The 22,417-nt window shown below is 45.0% G+C and overlaps 1 protein-coding gene across 2 annotated transcripts in view; it reads right to left on the reverse strand.

The window, feature by feature from the left end:
- LOC119766963 (phosphoribosylformylglycinamidine synthase) overlaps positions 1-22,417 on the reverse strand; it is a 138,807-nt gene that overhangs the window by 45,417 nt on the left and 70,973 nt on the right. For both annotated transcript variants that reach the window (XM_038253703.1, XM_038253702.1), the window contains exon 3: positions 906-1,667. In XM_038253703.1, the coding sequence (XP_038109631.1) occupies positions 906-1,667 (762 nt within the window). The remainder of the gene's footprint in view (positions 1-905; positions 1,668-22,417) is intronic.

Genomic DNA, 22,417 nt, shown 5'->3' on the forward strand with positions numbered 1-22,417 from the left:
ATCAGGAAGATGAGCAACTTTTTTTAAAATCACAAAATCTCGTTTTCTTGAAAGCTATTGGTTCAGTTGTTTGAAAATGCTTCGAATTGTGTTAAAAACTACTTATTCTTGTTTGTAAGACCATATTTCTGAAGTATGAATTACAAATTCTAAAATCTCTGCATTTTCAGATTTCTTTGATTGGCTCATTCAAAACTCACAAACAACCATTTTCATGAAAAATAAGGAAAATAATAAAACCATCGGTCTAATAACAATGTTTTGTCTTGTTTATGAATAGTCAAAACGTTTATAAACTTTTGTTTTGGTAAAAATAAGCTTTTTCTGTAATTTAGAAAAAAAGTGCTCCTAATTATTTAGTTCATATGCCTAGGTGGTGCTCTGGTGCACCACATGAAAAAGGTTGAAAAACACTCAAAATTGGTCCAAACTCACAATGTTATTCACAGGGGTTCTTGTCCAAGGTTCAAATGATAGCAAAACATTTTTTGTTTCATAAAATTTTGTGTTTGGTAATTTCTACGGGCTTTTGAAAACAGGTCTTATTTATTTCCCTAAATTTTGCCCATTTTTGTTTACATTTCGTACTGTAACTTTGCTTGTGCTTGACCAAATTTGATAAAATTTGGGGAGATGTTAGTATACATTCTACATGAACACCTGCAACTTAAAGCATAATGAAAAGTTTTGTCAGTTCCGAGATATTTGAGTTCAAAGTTTTGGTGCTCTGGAGTAACCATGGGCGGGAGAGGGTTAACCTTAACCGATTTGGCTCAAAATTGGCACAGTTACTTATTAGTGCCTAAACAAGTCGAGCCAGGGGGTATCTCCTCGGTTATTCCAAAATTTTACATTTTTCTTGTCACCCTAATATGCAACTGTTTTTGAGTAGATATAAAATTTACCTTTTTCTGGATTAATTTTATCCATTTGTTCTGCATTTGCTATTCCCAAGCCGCCACTAAAAAGTACTGGCTTTACATATTCGATTCGCGAGCCCTGTTCTGTAACAATGCCGAAAGAAATAGTGAATCCGGTAACAACAGGCTCTCCAAACTTATTTCCGTAGTCGGAGGTACCATTGCTGGCCTCAATCAATATCGTAAGCGGTGTAGAAAATGAAGCAGGATAATTCAGTTTTGTCTCGTAAGGAAGGCTATAGCCCGGAATATTAAGCATTCCCACGCAATACCCCACAGTTCCTGCAATGGGTAATCCGCCTCTGCCGATGCTTTGAACGTCTCGAATCCTACCGCCTGTACCGGTGGTTGCTCCACTGAAAGGAGACAATGCTGTTGGCATATTGTGAGTTTCCGCCGTAAAGATCAAATCAGATTTAACCGTTTTTGTTTCCAGCTTTCCACATTCGGTGAAGCTGCTAGCATGCAATGTTTTATGAGTAAATCCTTTGATAGCGCTGCTGTTGTCACTGAACTTGACAGTGTTGTTCGGATTTGAAGATTTTTGCGTATCAATAATTTGCTCTATCAATGATTGCTTTTCTTCTACGCCATCGAGAAAAATTTTTCCTCTAAAGAACCAATGCCGTGAGTGTTCACTGTTGCATTGAGCACAGTCAAATAACTCAACGTTTGTTGGATTGCGTTTCAATAAACTTTGAAAAAGCCGCGTATAGTAATTAATGTCCCATTCATCAAACGCAAGACCTGCAACAGATAAAGACAATTAAAACAATAGAAAATACTTAAGGTGAAGCTGTCAATCAGTTCTAGTGAAAATTGATCATCAGTCTAAAATGCTCTGTAACGTCATGATTAGAATTCCCGGATGCTTCGAAACCTGGACACCTCATCTTGTTTAATCAATTATTTGGATATAAGTTCGCAATATGAATGCCAAAACTGTGTTATTTGATGAATTCTAACATCAACTTTCATTTAAAGTTTGTTTGAAGGCTGTAGTTAATGTCAAAATAATAAAATAATAGTAGTTTATGCAACAAGTTGCAAAAAGAGGATTTTTTCAGCACGAGTCGTACATTTATCCAACGAGGTTCACCGAGTTGGATAAATACGAAGAGTGCTGAAAAAATCAAGTTTTGCAACGAGTTCCATACAACATTTTTTGCAATTCCGATAAACACCAACTGGGTGTAATTTTTAGTCAAATGTTCACGTATTTTGTCAATAATTCGTTTAAACCAAAAAAATGTTGAAAAGTGTTACTTTTCAAAACAAGTGCTGAAAAGTTCAACTTTTCAGCACCCATTTCAGTGCTGAAAAGTAGAACTTTTCAGCATTTATTTTAAAAAGTGTTGCTATTCGATTCTGTTATTTTTGGTACAGAAAAGTAGGCTATTTCGTCGTTCAAGAATGACAGGAAAAGTAAGTAGTTTCACGACGGAATTGCAAAAAATAAATTTATAAGTTTACAAAAAATGTGAAACTTTTCCATGAAATATGTCAAGCAAAACAATGGAAAGGGGCCAATGCGAGTTTGTAAACAAAGAGTCTATTCTGCTCACGTCAGTGGATGTTTACATTAGAAGTGAGCAGGATAGACTCTTTGTTTACAAACCTACATTGGCCCCTTTACATTGTTTTGCTTGATTTCATAGGCGTCCGAAGCACCGGGAAGGCAAAGCAAAAATGTGTGGTTTTGATTTCCTTAAATTCAAGCAAATTTTTATATAAAATATCGATTGTTTTGATGTTAACAGCTTATTTAAGACCTAAAGAATGCCATTCACTAACATTTCAGTTCGGTAGTCGTGTTTTTTCGTGCTCTATCGAGTTGTGTTTGGCGCGTTTTTCACGGCGATTCCAAGGCGTGTGCGAGCGGACAAGCCCGTTCCGGTGGTCAGAGGAGCCACAATCTGGTCGTCGTGGACACGGCGGCGGTGCAGCGGCGGAGAAGAAACGAGTTATTTGTTATTTTTATTTTATTGTCCATCCGACATTTATCTGTCTTAATGGACTGGGTGGTAAAAGCCCGTTCGAGTTGGATCGCTTAATTCGCCACTCTCGAATAGGCACAAAATCCACCTTTTTTTAAACATGGCCGAATCAGAGCAGCAGCAGCAGGAGGAGTGAGCAGCAGCGGCTGCTGAGGCAGCTGAGACGAGAGACGGTCGTTGGCCGGTGGAATCGGCCCCGGAGAGTCGACTGCGGTCGGCGGACCAGTTTTCGGCCAGGCCAGGTCGGAGACAACCCCCGTTGTTTGTGTGGCTGGCAGCAGGCAGCACAACAACAACAACAAGCGCGCACAAACAAGTTTCCCGCGCATCCCGCTGCGGGCGGCAGCCAGTGCACAGTGGTCCAGATCGCAAAATTAAAAATGGATAAGTTTTGGAGCTTTGGTGTCTTGAGAAGAGTTGTTGCATATGAAAAGGGGCAACTTTTGGTTTGGTTGAAAATTAGGGTGGTTCACGATTAGGGTGATTTTGGAAATCTAACTTTACAGGAATATTTTTGGGATTTTTTTCGTCTTCTAGAAAGTTGACGGGCTTGCCAATCCAAGCAACTTTGTTGAAGACACCAAAATTTTATCTCGTAATCTACGCCTTCTACGACCAAATTTATAGAAAGCATCTGAGCAAAACTTCAAAAATCAGTTTTTTTAACGTGGCAATTCAGGGTTAAGTTTTAGAGAAAAGTGTTATTCGGGGCACTTTTAGAGCTCTAAAAAATTAACATTTTTACTATCTGACAAGTCAATTTGGACTTAAGGGTCAAATGTTACAGCGATTTTAAGGTAAAAAAGATGCAAATTTAAAACTTAAATATCTCGAAAAGGCGCAAGCCAAATTTTAAGCACTACGTTGCATTTGGAAGAGAAAATCCAGCACTATAAACGCTGAGAAAATCTCAGGGGTGTTTTTCTTTAAACTTGAGATATCTTTATTTGACAAAGTCTAATTTTCAAGGGAAAACCTTATGGGACCACCCTAACGAACATCGAAAATAGTCCAAATATATGTTTTTCCATGTAATTTTGCCCGCTGAATCTGAATCTGCCCTCAGAATTGACCCAAAGTGTCGAAAAATCGATTTTTGGTCATATTTTGGGTTTCCATGAAAAATTATCATTTGAACCCAAAATATGACCAAAAATCGATTTTTCGACACTTTGGATCAATTCTGAGGGCAGATTCAGATTCAGCGGGCAAAATTACATGGAAAAACATATATTTGGACAATTTTCGAAATTCGTTAGGGTGGTCCCATAAGGTTTTCCCTTGAAAATTAGACTTTTTCAAATGAAGATATCTCAAGTTTAAAGAAAAACACCCCTGAGATTTTTTTCAGCGTTTGTAGTGCTGGATCTCTTCTTTCAAATGCAACCTAGTGCTTAAAATTTGGCTTGCGCCTTTTCGAGATATTTAAGTTTTAAGTTAAAATTTGGCTTGCGCCTTTTCGAGATATTTAAGTTTTAAATTTGCATCTCTTTACATTAAAATCGCTGTAACATTTGACCCTTAAGTCCAAATTTACTTGTAAGATAATAAAAATGTTCGTTTTTTAGAACTCTAAAAGTGCCCCGAATAACACTTTTCTCTAAAACTTAACCCTGAATTGCCACGTTGAAAAAAACTGATTTTTGAAGGTTTGCTCAGATGCTTTCTATAAATTTGATCGTAGAAGGCGTAGATTACGAGATAAAATTTTGGTGTCTTCGACAAAGTTGCTTGGATTGGCAAGCCCGTCAACTTTCTAGAAGACGAAAAAATTCCCAAAAATATTCCTGTAAAGTTATATTTCCAAAATCACCCTAATCGTGAACCACCTTAATTTTCAACCAAACCAAAAGTTGCCCCTTTTCATATGCAACAACTCTTCTCAAGACACCAAAGCTCCAAAACTTATCCATTTTTCGGAAAATCCATTTTCCACTTAATTTTGCGATCTGGACCACTGTGCAGTGCGGCCAGTTCGGCGGTGAGTGCGAAAGGTGAGTTTTTTTCTTTGTGTTAAAGCGGTATACGCACTTCGGAAGGAATCGGTCAAGAAAAATTTCAAATGGGCAACAGCGGCAGAGTAAGCAAGCCAGAGAGGGTGAAGAAAAGCCCCAAGAAATCGTTCCCTCTACTTTGTTCTGCTGTTCGTAAAGCTGTTTCTTGACCCCCTTTTTTCACGAACTTATTTTTATTAGGTCCTTTTAGGTGCTGAGACCAAGTTAGGACCGGGAATCTACATTTTGAAGTTTAATCTAAAAATAATTAAACATCAAACAAAATAACTGTGGACAACGGCGAGTTCACTGCGAGGTTCTTGGCGACTTCCTTGAATAAAGGTATCAACGGCTCGAGAAGCAATCTGGTTGGTTCACTCAAAACCGTCAGAACCATTTCCAAAATTTTGGAAAACGGTATTCGGTGGTCTTCAGGCTGCCCATTCTGCCTCGAAACAGCAGGCCCCGGCTTGGTGGTTGAGACTGGAGGAAACATACGGTTGAATGCTGCCGCTCCCGGTTGTGGCAGACGAGTTTCTGTTGGTGGATTTCCGGTTTTCGCACTCTGTGTTTTGCTGGATTTCTTCTTGATTTTCTTTTTTCGCTTTGGGCCTCCTCCTGGTGTAGAATAGACGAGTTCTTCTTCGGTGGCTTCCTCCTCCGATTGTGGGTCTTCTTCCGCAAGGACGGCGTAGTGGTTCTCGACTTTGCTGGTCTTCACGATCTCTGCAAAAGACCGCTTGGATCGCTTACTTATCTCCTGCTTCAATTTGTCCGACCTCTCCTGGTACTTCGGACAGCACCGAGTTTCGTGCACTGCTCCTCCACAAATCAAGCACTTAGTTGGTACTGCTTTGCACTGGTCAGTCTGGTGATTTTCTCCGCACTTACCGCAAATCGTTTTGTTGTTGCAAAAAGCCTTGGTGTGCCCCAGCTTTTGGCAGTTGCTGCAGCTCATAACTTTCGGGAAATACAAGCGAACTGGCAGGCGGAGCACGTTGCCGATTTCCAGATAGTCGGGCAGTGCTGTGCCAGCAAAAGTTACTCGGTACGAGTTCGTTGGAACGAACTTCTTGTTCTCCCCCTCGCCATCAGAATTGCCCATCTGCCTCACCTCAATGACCTGGACCGTCGGAAGGTTCTTTCTTTTGAAGAGGCCAACTCCCTTCAAAACTTGTTGCACCGTAAGATGATCTTCACTGACCACGCCGTCGATCTCCACCGAACGCGCTGGGATCCAAACTCGGTATTCGACGCAGAATTTCGGGTCACAAACAATTCCGTTTGCCTCCTTCGCGTTGTTGAGAGCAACTCGTAGCTTGTTCCGGTGGAGCTTCGTCACTTCTGTCACGCCCGAGTAGTGCTTTTCCAAGTCCGCCGCAATCCGCATCACGTTCAGGGGCTTGGACTTCGGCCGGAAGAAAACGAACCACAGTCCTCATGGATGGTCATGGTACTTGCGAACGCGCGGGGTTGGTTGACTCGATTCCGAAGACTTCTCCACCTTCTTGTCCGTTGCCGGCTGCTTCTCCGCCTGAAACCCGTCCGGTTTCTCAGACACACTCTCCTTGGTAACGCTGTTCCAGTAAAACAACTTCCCCTCCTTTGTCCTTTGTTCCGTCCACTCACTTTCCGCCTTCGCGGCCGCCGCCATGGCCGTCGGCGAAGGTAAACAAATCACCGTCAGAAAAAGCGCGCGAAATGCGAACTAGCTCAAGAGACGACCGCTCGCGGCTAGAGCTGACGACTGAATATCTCTTGACCCCTTTCCTTCCGATCAGCGTACTAGCCTTAACGCACAAATTGACGATTTTGTAGAAAACATTTGGACGACACTGTAGTAGAGATTCATGTACTTTTCTGTTGTATGTTTGTAGTTGTTTTAGTACATGTGGCATAATGTTTTGTAGAGTCTTCCCGGTCTAGGAGCATAGCTTGCTCAGAACTCCAAGAATCTAGACCAATGACTTCTGACCAGACGGTCGACCGGGACAGACACAGCAGAAACAAGATAAGTAAAGTTTACCCGTCCACAAACATTGTCTTTTTGAACGCAAAGCGGAATAAAGTCGTCCCTAAACTCTACGCGTATTTTTTGACTCACCGAACGTCTCAGACACAGGACCACATCCAACGCTTGGAATGTGCGTCAACATTTTTTGGTCCTTCGAGCACCGGATGTGTCGGGATCGTTTTGGTGAAGGGCAGTAGAGTTGCGCGTTGATGGAGTTCCGCGAAGAAAGTCCCGTCCAGAAGATGGCTAGCGTCGCCAGTTCTGTTCTGTCCAGTACCGTGAAGTTTCCCAGCCAATTTCCGTCCAAACCTGTTTGTATCGTCCTGTGAGCTGAAAGCATAAACATTGGCTGAAGCAAAACCGTAGTTTGCAAAAGTGAAAACATCCCGAATTTGACCGCTGGGAATCCCGTCAGAAGATCCGCCATTTCTGATCGAAGAAGCTCCATTGTGTCCAGTAGTTCTATTCCGCCATCGTGATATGGCCACTACGCGACGAAAATCCCGTGAACTTGACCGCGAACCGAACAAAACCCGTCGAAAACCGTAAAACCTGGGTCGAACGGAGAGAATCTTCTGTCTCATTTTTCACGCTATCTCTCGAGTTCTCCTTTCTGCTCTCACAACCGCAAGCTTATGAAGGTGGCTCGCACTGACAGCGGCTCGACATCCTCTCCGCTTGCCTTAGCGTAAAACTATTCCGTTCCATTCACAAGCAAAACAAAACCGTCGGAAAAACTGAAACGTCAGTAGAACTGTCAGTGCGCTACAACTTTCGAAGATCGAAGTCAGTGCGAAGAAGGTGTGACTTTTCGGTGAACGAATCTGCAGAAAGTGTTTCGAAAAGTCTGCAAGAAACAATTGGTCGTGAGAAGAAAAGTGTCGTGGAAAATTCGTGATGGAGAAAACGCCATGTTGTGGAGAAGAAAATGGCGTCTTGTGATTTACTTGCCAACCATTGTCGTTCGGCACACGAGTTTCCGCACTTATGAACACTTTCCGGGAGAAAATGTGCGCAGAAGTTTGTAGTGCGATTCCTTTCCTGCCACAATTCGAGAAACTACCCTAGTTCCACAGACTTTTGTTCGATCCCGTCAACCTTGCCAGTGTGGACGAACCTTGCTTTCGAAGAGCAGTGAGACGAGAAAGTGAGCAAGAAATGAGAAGTGAGATCGGCAAAACGTAAACATTGGCAGTGAAAGAAGATGCAGTTCGATCGTCGCTGCATTCGTTCGGTCGGTTCGCGAAGGAGGAAAAGTGCCAGTTTTCCGCGAAACTGCAACCGTGCAGTTCGATACGTCGTGTGGGAACGTTTCGGTCTGTGTGCGATGCTTGGCTGAAGAAAGCCACAAAAAAAAGTGTTTTTGAGGTGCGATCCGCACCATCCGTCGATTGTGGAGCGACCAGTTTGAAGAACGGTGCACTTGGTGCATCGCGCGGTCGCAGAAGAATATTCTGTCCGTAGCAGAGTTTGAAGAGGACCGTAAGAAGTGCAGTGTTCGTTAAAACGGTCAGAGAAAGCTGGTCGCATAGAAGTCCGTGTGTGATCAGCATCGGTGTGCCAGCAGTGCACACACAATCACACGCACACCCAGCTGCAGTTTGTGTTCTGCGAGCAGCAGAAAGTGCCGGTGGCGTCGTAGGGGCGCTTTCCGTGTGCGCATTTGTTGCGAACGAGTGCGGTTTGGATGCAGCTGAGGATCGGTGCCGTGTTGCGGTATAGTATGCAGACCATAGGCGTCGCGAGGGCGCTGAGACGTGCAGCAAGAACAACGGCAAGTTGCTGCAATTCGTTGCAGTTCCGGATCGGCGATCAACACCAGCCAGCCGGTCAGCGCGTCAAATGCTGACAGGAGGATCCAGCTTAAAGCCTCAGGGGCGGCGCGTTCGTGGTCGGACGGCCCAGAACATCCCCCCACCATCAACCTGAGTTAAGTATTCTCTTCAATTATTTAGTTGACCAGTTGCTTAGTGCACTTCAACTATCAGGTTCGGTGTTGCTGGATTTCTCGTCAGCTCAGCGTAGGCGTGCAACGAGTGTTCTTCGAGTTGCACCTGTACCATCGTCATCTGCATTCATCTCGGCTGACCTACCGTCCCGGTCAGCACAGCGTTCGAGACCAAGTGTTCGAGGTTCCAGCACTTGGCCTTAGGGGCAGCGCCGCAGGACAGGACGGGACTTAGCTGCTGCCCCACCGCCATCCTAAGTTAAGTAGATCTTTGTTTTGAACTCGACCAGTCGCTTAGCGCTTTCTACTTAGGTTTGGCGTGGCTGGAACCAACAACTGTAGGCGAACTTTTTCACCATCGATGATCCGTCGTTTACTGACGTTTACGGACTACCATCGGAGACTTCGCAGTCGGACGGACTGCTGGAGGTGATTTACTGTCTCGCGAGTCGGACGGACTCGTGGAACGTTGTTTTTGATCTGCGCTGCCTGCGCAGAAGTGCCAACGAACTTCCACAGTCGGACGGACCTGTCACCTGTCATCTGTCACCTGTCATCTGTCACCTGTCATCTGTCACCTGTCATCGTGTTGTTGGACGCGATAAACGTCACCAAAGATTTGGTTCGGTGTTGGGCATCGAACACAACCAGTATCGAGTACGCCGCAGGCCAGTGGGCCTCCCGTACGGCTGACAGACGACGTCGGCCTCCTTGTACCTGTCGTAAGCTTCCTGTTAAGAATCTCCTCCGGGGAAGGAGATGGATTCGTGATCCAGTAGACTTCTCCTCTTGGGCAAGATTCCGTTTGGACCACCTTCGTGGTGGTAATGCTGACGTTTTGGTTCGTCGTTCAGTGGAATTTCCTGTCCGTTTTGGTCCACCATCCTGTGAAATCCCGTTTCCCGAGCATGGGTAAATAACAAGGGAAATGCGCAATAATACCTTTCTCTGGTATCAATACCAAATTTTGGTATTCCTGGACCCTTTAAAATTTGTCTGGAGGATCATGCAAGAGCAAAATGTGGTATCATACCAATTTAAGGTATTGTTTTGATATTGCAAAATTGCATAATTTGTCAATGGTCGAACACCACATTTTGGTATTCTTTTGGTATTACTGTATTTTATCAAATTCCTCTGAAACTATGGGAAAATTTTGTCCAATTTTGACAAAATAATTAATTTTGCGCTAAAATGATGTCTCAAAGCGAATGCTTTAATTTAAAACCGGAAATTTCAAACTTGATTTTAAACATTTTTGATATACCCCTTACAGAAATGACTTGAAATTGTGGAAAATTTTCTAAGTCAGGATGGCACATTTTGGTATTATTTTAGTATTAAAGTGTTTTATCAAATTCCTCTGAAACTATGGGAAAATTTTGACCAATTTTGACAAAATAATTAATTTTGCGCTAAAATGATGTCTCAAAGCGAATGCTTTCATTGAAAACCGGAAATTTCAAACTTGATTTCAAACATTTTTGATATACCCCCTACAGAAATGACTTGAAATTGTGGAAAATTTTCTAAGTCAGGATGGCATGTTTTGGTATTATTTTGGTATTGAAAGGTTTCATCAATCAATCATCAATTTTCTCTGAAACTATGGGATTTTTTTTACCAATTTGGACAAGATAATAAATTTTTTTGAAAAAAAAATGTTAAAGCTGGTTTTAACATTTTTTGATATACCCATTACGATTTTTTTTTAAATTGTTGAAATTTCTAACCAAATACTTTGAAAAACGAGTCAATCGAAAGATTATTGAATTTTGGTGAATTTCAATCCAGTTTCATTTTAATAACACTTATTTTTCAATCTTGTTATTTTTCAGAAGCTTCAACAACTTCAAACACAGGCCGTTCATCAATGATAAATGCATTCGGTGTGGTGAAGAATATCACTAAGAACAACATGGAATCATCAGGTGAGTAGATTTGGCTGTTGCATATGGATCATTTCCGTTTTTTCACTCACTGCAACTGCTGCACTAAAAATGGTATGAAAATACCAAATTTTGGTATTACCTACTTGTGCAAATATCAGCGACCAAAATGTGCTCTTGGTTGCCCAGTAATAGATGGTAAAATACCATGAAATCATACCAAAATCATGTATGTAGAAGACAACAGGATTACCAAAAATGATTTTCCAAGGGCGCGGGAATACCTAAAATTAAAACCATGGCAATACCAAGTTTTGGTATACAAGCAATGTTCAAAAATCCAGAAGACCTCAACTTGGTATTGAAATGGTTTTATTTTGAGATATTATTTAACCCTTGGAATAACATGGTTTGGTTTTGTTGTGCCCTTCTACATACAAGACTTTGGTATGATTTCATGGTATTTTACCATCTATTACTGGGCAACCAAGGGCACATTTTGGTCGCTGTTATTTGCCCAAGTAATACCAACATTTGGTATTCCCGTGTTATTTACCCCATGCTCGGGTTGGTCCACTTTACGACGAAATTTCCGTTTGGTCCACATCTGTGGAAATCCTGCCATTTCTGCATGGCTTGCAGGACGGTTTCTTCCTGGGCGTTCACAGGAGAAACTGCTTAGCGGTTGCTCAACTGGAGCAACAACCTTCACGGTCGTGTGAAGCCGTTCTGATGAGCCTCTGTCCACCCGCAAAAGGTTACCAGCCCCGTTCTTTAGCATCAGAACATCCGTCGAACGCAAATGGAAGTCACGAACCCCCACCAAGCTTACACAGTCGTTTTGGAAACCAGATTGATCTCTCCCACATTCGTGATCGACCACCAGCAGTCGGTCTCATGACGTCACCATCCGGTTCGCTCCGCAGGAGTGGACACTTTTGTCACCTTCCTCTCTGGGCTCGCGATGAGGAAGTTTTCGAGTCTGTCCGCGCAAGGGGGACTACACTCCACGGACGGTGGAGTGCCGTATGAGTAACAACGACGTCATGGTAAACGGGACACCAGGTCCCACATTCGGTCTACGGACATCTATAGTTGAACCAGACACTGCGTTCGGTAACCACCTGTCGGTAGAGGAAGCAGATCAACTCTGGCCAAAAAGCAGTACGAGAAGGAGAAGTCAACCAGTCGATCAGTGGCAACACGCCCACCACCAGTACCAGTAGCAGTCATGCTCGGAGCAGCACATTCGTCAGTCAGCCTGCCATCGCAGAACATCCTCGTGGTAAGCCGCACGCACTCCAAGAATACGACACGTTTGCCCCCGCCGTTCACCGGCCAAAAAAGTGATTGTGTAAAGTGAACACGTGTTAAAAAGCCCTATACCGCAACGCCTCGCACATCCAACGAGAACGTGGTATCAGTCCGTAGGAGGTCCTCGTTCAAAAACCTCTGAGCAAGTGGACGCTGACCTTAGGGGAAATCCGGTCCTGTGACCGGTCGCCTGGCCTACAGCGTGCCAAGTGGACACTCTCTGGGTGCACTTGTCACAGTACGCCAGTGGGTTCGATAAAACCCTGAGACATTAGAGCCCACCGACGGCAGTTCTAACATTGGCTACGTGGGGATTCTCGTTGTGATCTTCTCGACGCACTTGAACCGAGAAGATAAGTTGCTTTCGACCTGCTGCGACCACCGGCCACGTGATCCTGGTCCAGACCGCGCGCCCAGCGCGGCCGAACATCAATCACTGAACGGGGTGAGCAGATCATCACCGCAGCCACCTGCGGCTTGCTGAACACCGTTCGAGAAACGCAGCTAGCAGATCAGCCCGCAGCCACCTGCGGTTTGCGTCGCGAATCCCGGTGAGCAGAGTATCCCGCAGCCATCTGCGGCTACCCGAACGCGCGCTGCACCAGCTGTTCGCGCGACACGACCAGGGAGAACCGACACCATGAACTCGCGAAACAAGGTCAGATAGAAACTGCATGCAAATCAGAGTCCCTCAAGTTCCCCCCAAATACTGTAACTTGGACCAAATAAACCCCATGGTACTTCTGTTCATCCCCAAACTTGCGTTTTAACTTATTGCGCGATAAAGAACTATTTGGTTTTGATTATTCTTTCCGCTCTTGTTGATTTTGGGCATTATGCCGCCTTGTTATTGATTGACTCCTTTACCTGCCCTGAGCATTGACTAGTCGGGAAGTAACAGACCTCCCGCAGTACGGTCCCGAGACCGTACTGGCGCGAAAGCGGGAGCGTTTTAAAGAAAGGTTGAATCTGGCCTGGGTTTTGGATTTTGCAGACGTTGAGTTTGAGAATAGGGTTTTCCAAATTATTTTTAGTTGGTTCTTCCTTACCTCGACTTAGCTGAAGCGCACCCGCACCACCCCCTTAACTGTTACACTTGCAGAATCCGCAATTTGCGAGACGAGACTGCTGATCGCATGTGTGTTATATTTTTTATATCGATTAAACTAATCAAAACAAAGCCCCCCCTTCCCCCTACCCACCCTCACAGAGAGCAGGGCAGGGCCAAATAGAGGTGGAGGCGTACTGATTGGGGTCAGGAAATGCCACACTTTTAGAAAGGTCACGCTCCCGAAACTAGGAGGAATCGAAGCAGTCGCAGTACAGGCCAGGATCAGAGGACTGGACATTTGCATTGTGTCCGTCTATGTTCCCCCACAGGTGTCGTTAACTCGACAAAAGTTGTGGGGTATGCTTGAGCTGTTGCAGGCACCGCGACTGGTTCTGGGTGACTTTAATCTTCACAGCACCGAGTGGGGAAGTCATAAAACAGACCTTCAAGCATATCTGATTCATGAACTGTGCGACGACTTCCAGATGACCCTCCTAAACAGGGACAAGCAAGTTACGCGGATTGCAACACCACCAACGTCAGCTACGTCCGGTACTAAGGCAAGTGCCATCGACTTGTCGCTCTGTTCCAACAGTCTGGTAGTTCTCTGTGACTGGAACGTGCTTCAAGATCCTCGTGGCAGTGATCATTTGCCGATCGCTATTCTGGTTAGCCATGGCCCACAGCAATCGACAACGGTGTAGATGCCTTACGATCTGACGCGAAATATCGACTGGAAACAGTACGCGGAGGCAGTCTCCATTGGAGTTGAGTTGCGAGCAGGGTTGGCACCGCTTGAAGAATATGCGTTTCTGGCTAATTTGATCTATGACAGTGTGATACAAGCTCAGACGAAACCCGTCCCGGGACCGTACATCCGAACGCGCCCTCCACTTCCCTGGTGGGACAAGGAGTGTACGGATATCTCGGCGGCCAGGTCTGAAGCTTATGTGGACTTCTGCAAGTGTGGAATCCGAGCGAACTTCCAAAAGTACAGAACTCTTGATCGCAGGTACAGTAATACTCTGAAGCGGAAGAAGCGAATGTACTGGCGGGAGTTCGTTGAAGGACTACCAGCAGATACGTCAATGAGCACTCTGTGGCGCGTTGCGAGGGCCATGCGTAGAGGTTCCGTTCCGAACGAGAGTGTGGAAAAATCGGACAAGTGGATATTGGATTTCGCCAAGAAGGTGTGCCCGGACTCAGTACCGACACAACCATCATTCGACGTTGTTGATGGGAGCGATTCTAATCCTCCCTTCTCGATGGTAGAGCTCTCCATAGCTCTATTGATGGTTAACAACACTGCTCCTGGTCCGGACAAGATCAAGTTCAGCTTGCTGAAAAATTTTCCGGACGTCGCCAAGCAGCGTCTGTTGAATCTGTTCAACACGTTCGTGGAGCAGAACATAATTCCACACGAATGGCGACAGGTCCGGGTGGTTGCCATTCAAAAGCCCGGTAAGCCGGCGTCCGACCACAACTCGTATCGTCCAATCAGCTTGCTGTCGTGTCTACGCAAGTTGCTGGAGAAGATGATCATCGACCGCCTCGAACCATGGATGGAACGAGAGCACTTGCTGTCAGACACGCAGTATGGCTTCCGGAGAGGCAAGGGAACAAGCGACTGTCTAGCCTTGCTGGCCACAGGGATCGACATAGCCCGTGGTAAGAAACAGCAAATGGCTTCTGTCTTTCTAGACATCAAGGGTGCATTCGATTCAGTCTCCATCGAGGTGTTGGGAGTAAAGCTGCGGCGGAGCGGTCTCAATCCGACGATGTGCAACTTCCTCATCAACCTGTTGTCAGAAAAACACATGCACTTTGTGCAAGGTGATCTGGCAATCACCCGGATAAGTTACATGGGATTGGCTCAAGGCTCACGCCTTAGTCCATCCATGTATAACTTCTACGTCAGCGACATCGATGATTGCTTGACCGGAGACTGCACCCTTATACAGTACGCAGATGACGCAGTGGTTTCAATCGCTGCCAAGAAAGAAGTCGATCTGCTAGAACCCTTGCAATATACCCTGAACAACTTGGCCCATTGGGCAGTTGGAAAGGGTATTGAATTCTCTCCGGAGAAGACGGAACTGGTCGTTTTTACGGGGTAGCATGAACCGGCACATCTCAATCTTTCTATCTCGGGAAAGACTATCGAGCAGTCGGACCACTTCATGTACATGGGTACCATCTTCGACCAGAAGGAAACATGGGAAAAGCACATCAACTACCTTAAGCAAAAGTGCCTACAAAGAACTAGTTTTCTGCGCAGCGTCTCTGGCAACCGGTGGGGTGCTCATCCTTCTGACCTGCTTCAACTGTACAAGACAACGATACTCTCGGTGCTGGAATATGGCAGTTTCTGCTTCCAATCAGCTGCGAAATCACGCTTGTTGGTACTCCAGCGGATACAGTACCGATGTCTTCGCATTGTCTTGGGATGCATGCACTCAACTCACAACATGACCCTCGAGGTCTTCGCGGGAATGTTGCCTCTGCGAACTCGTTACTACGAACTGTCTTACCGGTTCCTGATCCGGTGTGATTACAGGAATAAACTGGTAATTGACAATTTTGAAACGTTGCTGAACCTTAACGTTGAGTCTCGGCGCATGCTTCTATATTATGACTTTATGTCATCGTGGGAGTGGAGCCCAAACACAACGGTACAGCGCACGCCACCGTTAACCAGCAGCACCCTGATTGGCTTCGACACGTCCATTAAAGCCGATACTCGCGGTATCCCAAACCATCTTCTGCTGGGAGTTGTACCGTCGATCTTCGCATCAAAGTACAACCATGTTCCTCCAAACAACAGATTCTTCACCGACGGATCCAAGCCCGACGGATGTACGGTCGGTTTACGTCGCAGAGTTAGCCGCGTTTTACTGAACAACTTGGCCCATTGGGCAGTTGGAAAGGGTATTGAATTCTCTCCGGAGAAGACGGAACTGGTCGTTTTTACGGGGTAGCATGAACCGGCACATCTCAATCTTTCTATCTCGGGAAAGACTATCGAGCAGTCGGACCACTTCATGTACATGGGTACCATCTTCGACCAGAAGGAAACATGGGAAAAGCACATCAACTACCTTAAGCAAAAGTGCCTACAAAGAACTAGTTTTCTGCGCAGCGTCTCTGGCAACCGGTGGGGTGCTCATCCTTCTGACCTGCTTCAACTGTACAAGACAACGATACTCTCGGTGCTGGAATATGGCAGTTTCTGCTTCCAATCAGCTGCGAAATCACGCTTGTTGGTACTCCAGCGGATACAGTACCGATGTCTTCGCATTGTCTTGGGATGCATGCACTCAACTCACAACATGACCCTTGAGGTCTTCGCGGGAATGTTACCTCTGCGAACTCGTTACTACGAACTGTCTTACCGGTTCCTGATCCGGTGTGATTACAGGAATAAACTGGTAATTGACAATTTTGAAACGTTGCTGAACCTTAACGTTGAGTCTCGGCGCATGCTTCTATATTATGACTTTATGTCATCGTGGGAGTGGAGCCCAAACACAACGGTACAGCGCACGCCACCGTTAACCAGCAGCACCCTGATTGGCTTCGACACGTCCATTAAAGCCGATACTCGCGGTATCCCAAACCATCTTCTGCTGGGAGTTGTACCGTCGATCTTCGCATCAAAGTACAACCATGTTCCTCCAAACAACAGATTCTTCACCGACGGATCCAAGCCCGACGGATGTACGGTCGGTTTACGTCGCAGAGTTAGCCGCGTTTTACTGAACAACTTGGCCCATTGGGCAGTTGGAAAGGGTATTGAATTCTCTCCGGAGAAGACGGAACTGGTCGTTTTTACGGGGTAGCATGAACCGGCACATCTCAATCTTTCTATCTCGGGAAAGACTATCGAGCAGTCGGACCACTTCATGTACATGGGTACCATCTTCGACCAGAAGGAAACATGGGAAAAGCACATCAACTACCTTAAGCAAAAGTGCCTACAAAGAACTAGTTTTCTGCGCAGCGTCTCTGGCAACCGGTGGGGTGCTCATCCTTCTGACCTGCTTCAACTGTACAAGACAACGATACTCTCGGTGCTGGAATATGGCAGTTTCTGCTTCCAATCAGCTGCGAAATCACGCTTGTTGGTACTCCAGCGGATACAGTACCGATGTCTTCGCATTGTCTTGGGATGCATGCACTCAACTCACAACATGACCCTCGAGGTCTTCGCGGGAATGTTGCCTCTGCGAACTCGTTACTACGAACTGTCTTACCGGTTCCTGATCCGGTGTGATTACAGGAATAAACTGGTAATTGACAATTTTGAAACGTTGCTGAACCTTAACGTTGAGTCTCGGCGCATGCTTCTATATTATGACTTTATGTCATCGTGGGAGTGGAGCCCAAACACAACGGTACAGCGCACGCCACCGTTAACCAGCAGCACCCTGATTGGCTTCGACACGTCCATTAAAGCCGATACTCGCGGTATCCCAAACCATCTTCTGCTGGGAGTTGTACCGTCGATCTTCGCATCAAAGTACAACCATGTTCCTCCAAACAACAGATTCTTCACCGACGGATCCAAGCCCGACGGATGTACGGTCGGTTTACGTCGCAGAGTTAGCCGCGTTTTACTGCGCACTGTGAGTTATCGAGACCATACCACCTGACCACTACTTCATCTTCACCGAAAGCTTTAGCTCTGTTGAGGCTATCCGGTCTCTGAAGCCGACCAGGGAGTCTGCGTTTTTCCTCACGGAAATACGCAAGACTTTAAACAACCTGGCGGCTCAGTCCTTCAGCATCACGGTGGTGTGGGTCCGCGCTCATTGCTCGATTCCGGGTAATGAGAGAGCGGACTTGCTCGCCAAGAAGGGTGCTTAGAGTGGAGACATTTTTGAAAGGCCAATTAGCCTACAAGAATGCTACGGTTTTCGAGGCAGCGTGCGCTTCAGGATTGGCAAAACCAATGGGACGGCGACACCAAGGGACGTTGGATGTATTCCATACGACCTAAGGTGCAAAGAAAAGCCTGGTTCAAGGGAATGAACTTGACGCGTGGATTCATCAGAACGATGTCCCGCCTTATGTCGAACCATTACTCGTCCAAGGCTCATCTTTACCGTTTCAACATGAGTGATACGAACCTTTGCGACTGTGGGCAGGGTTATCAGGACATCGACCATCTCGTTTGGGCGTGTCCAGATCACCAGGCTCACAGAATTAAGCTGAAAGATACCCTCAGGGCCCGAGGAAGACCACCAGAAATCCCGATGACCTCAACTAGACCTTGATGTTCTCTATCCGATTTATCAGTTCCTCTCAGATTCCAAAATAACCATTTAGTTTTTCTTCAGTTAGTTTTCCTTCAGTTAGTATAACTCGCCTTCACACAAAGCCGTCGTTTCTGGTTTGTACCGGAAGCAAAACAAGATCGCCCCAGCAGCTGGACACCGAGTTGCGGCTGAGGACAAAAGCAAAGGCCAGCAGTGCCAACCAAGACCCCTACACAATCCCCCTTCCCTTCCCACGCCTTGTCTTCAACATTCAATCCCTTCCCTACTAACCCCGAGTAGGCCGCGGGTAATCGGCTCCCCTCCCACTAACATTTACACACAAGATCCTCTGTAATTATTAAGTCAAATGTAATTACAAAAACCGACTCGGTCCTAACCAGGTCCCAGTACCGAAAAGGACCCAATAAAAATAATTTTATGAAAAAAACATGATATAAAGCATCTTTTTCAAAACGGCGTATAAATCGAACTGTTCTTAAAGCATACAGCTTCTTGAAAATTTACTCTTGGCCAGAACAGATATGTTCGGACCCTCCGAAGAGTTCATTCGAACAATATCAGAAAAAACTTGCAACAACGCCTCCACCAACCGCCCTGTGCCGCTATCGATGGCTAAGTTAAGTTTCAAGCAGCACCACTACCCACACTAGTAATGTTACATCAGCGATGGATAAATTAACGTTTTAAATCAATGGTCTTTTGGCAGCAATTCAGATTAATAATTTGCATAATTTACCGTTTTTACTTTCAAACAAACAATTAATTAACAAATTAATCACATTTCCATTCGTCTTCGACAGTTCTGAGAGAGTTGACGTGTTTGTTGTGTCGTGCGCGCTAAAGGCACCGTTGCGTGCCTCGAGTTGTTTGACGGATAGAAGTGGAAGAGACCTCCGAGACGGATGATTTCCAACTCATCCCCGGAAATCGGAAGCGGAAGAAGTCCCCTGAGATCACCGGAGCTGTCGTCGAAGAAGGAAAAGTGGAACATAATGTGCTCAACAACAATAAGTTCAGCCCGCTAGCGGAAAACAAAAACAACAACAATGCCAGCCCAGCAGGAGGAGGAGGAGACGCCCCGGCGGTTCCGCCACCCGGCCAGTCGGCAGGCAAACAAAAGCAACCATCTTTGGTGGTAAAGAGCTCCACGGCCTTTTACAGGCTTGTGAAGATAACATCGCTGTGTTAATACGATTCCGAGCCAATTTTCAAGATTATCCGGTTTGGCAAGACTGTCGAAGACTTCGACAAGTTGCAAGTGCTCTTCAAGAAGCACAAAGTGGAATTCTACACCCACGAACGCCGGAGTGAACGACATCATCGGGTAGTTCTTCGTGGTTTACCTGATGAACTGAAACCGGATGAGGTCAAGTACCTGCTGAAGAGGGATCTCAAGCTGGACGAGCTGGAGGTGCATGTCATCAAGCGGAAGGAAAAGTCCACCGTGGACGAAACTCCGTACATTGTGGTCTTCCCCAAGGGATACACCAATCTGAAGAAGCTCTCTGCAATGAAGGTTGTGGCAAGCTATAAATAATGTCTTCAATGTATAGGGGTCCTGGAAGTTGTAGCTGAATCGTTTTATGAAATTTAGCATGTTCGTTGCTTTGAATACCATTGTATTGTAGTGTTCTATGAAGGTCAATTTAGAGTCAACTATTCCTAAGGCTCTTACATTGGAACACGTTGCTACTGGTTGATTTTCGGTGTTAATTACATGTGGTGTTCGATTATTTATACGGCCGGAAGGATGCAAGGAGAGCGCCATGGAGAATTTGGCGTTGACCAAGGATTGCCAGCGTAAGCCAGCCCATCTATATCCCCCCCCCCTTGCGGTGTTGGGACCTGCCGCCTGCCACTCCGCTATCGAAGGCTTCTTGGTGGAAGGCGCGGTCCTCAACATTTTGGTTCTTCGAGCCGGATAAGGGGACCACGGACCACGGAAGGACATCGGCGGATCGGCACTGGGTCGATCTCACAAGGCTTAGCTACGCTGACGGACGTCATTGCTCTCGCGATTACCTGGAGGTAACAATGCAACCTCGCGGGGATAATTTGACGTCGGCCATCGCGAACGCTCCAATTCATCGGTTCCGCGCCACAACGGCCTGGCAACTCAACTAGTGGCTCGCATGTATCTGGGGCCAACAAACTGGCCATCGATTAACGACCCCACGCCGTCACCAACCTCGGAACGGACCGACGGATTGAACACCCGACTAGATTGGTGCGGATACTAGCTGTCCAGTTACAGTATGTAAAAAAAGTATTTACACCCCTTGGGCACTATGCACATTTTGTGATGAAACATGTAAAAAATTTAAAGTTTGACAGGAACCTAGTACTACGTTTTGTTCAGAAAATCATGCCAAACATTTTGCTACAAAAAGCTCATGAAAAGATGATTTCTATAAAAAGTTATATAACAAATACTATTACGAAAATAAAAGGTGCAAAAAGTTTGTACACCTTTCGAAAAATTAACATAAATAATGTTATTTGTTGACAAATCACCATAAATCCAGTCTCCCAACTCCAAATAGGCATCCTTGACTGATTAAAAATAATTTGGATTGAATATAAAGTTTACTAACTACTTAGTATAAAAGTTTATATAACTCTGGAAATTCTATATAAAACTTATCTAAACTTAATTTTGCAAACTTTTAATTCAACTAAATGTCAATATATTACCATAGAATTGCTAAATAAACATTTTGGAGTGGGTATAACACCGTTTTGGGAGTATTTGTATCGATAGAATAGATTTTCGTTGGAATTTCGTACCAACCGGAATTACGTCGTAGGAAAATCCGCCGGCATCCGAACCGGTCCACGATTCACAAGTCAACCTATGTGGAATCGGAAAGGGCATAAAATTTCCGATCTTTTGATACCCATACATCTAGGTTTTCTTTAAAACCTACGTTTTTAAATACCTGGGCAAAAAGTAAGTTTGATCCACGAGAACAAAAATTACGAAATTCCATACATTTTTGGCAGGTTGCTCAAACGAAACCATAACAACGTTTTTGCTTAGGTATTTAAAAACGTGGGTTTTATAGAAAACCTGGATGTATGGATATCAAAAGATCGGAAATTTTATGCCCTTTCTGATGCCACATAGGTTGACTTGTGAATTGAGGACCGGTTCAGATGCCGGCGGATTTTCCGACGACGTAATTCCGGGTTGGTACGAAATTCCAACGAAAAATCTATTCTATCGATACAAATACCCCCAAAACGGTGTTATACCCACTCCAAAATGTTTATTTAGCAATTCTATGGTAATTAATTGACATTTATTTGAATTAAAAGTTTGCAAAATTAAGTTTAGATAAGTTTTATATAGAATTTCCAGAGTTATATAAACTTTTATACTAAGTAGTTAGTAAACTTTATATTCAATCCAAATTATTTTTTAATCAGTCAAGGATGCCTATTTGGAGTTGGGAGACTGGATTTATGGTGATTTGTCAACAAATAACATTATTTATGTTAATTTTTCGAAAGGTGTACAAACTTTTTGCACCTTTATTTTCGTAATAGTATTTGTTATATAACTTTTATAGAAATCATCTTTTCATGAGCTTTTTTTAGCAAAATGTTTGGCATGAGTTTCTGAACAAAACGTAGTACTAGGTTCCTGTCAAACTTTAAATTTTTTACATGTTTCATCACAAAATGTGCATAGTGCCCAAGGGGTGTAAATACTTTTTTTACATACTGTAAATATACACGACCGGGTATATGTCTAGTCGAGTCATCGGAATTGCATGCGCTAACACCACTTTTCTACGTTCTACACACCAGCCTCGGTCCGTGGGGACATGTGAAGGCCCTCGCGGGAGCTGAGCTGAGGCTACCGGGCGGGTTGCAGTTGGCGGATAGCTACACGCTCTTGCATGTTTACACTGGTGAGCACCCGGACCAACAGCGGGAATCGATCAGGACGTGGTGGAATTCAACTTGGGCAATGTTGTTGTTGTTTTCCCGCAAAAAGCCACACCA

Source organism: Culex quinquefasciatus, chromosome 2 (genome assembly GCF_015732765.1).
Source record: "Culex quinquefasciatus strain JHB chromosome 2, VPISU_Cqui_1.0_pri_paternal, whole genome shotgun sequence".
Classification (NCBI taxonomy): domain Eukaryota; kingdom Metazoa; phylum Arthropoda; class Insecta; order Diptera; family Culicidae; genus Culex; species Culex quinquefasciatus.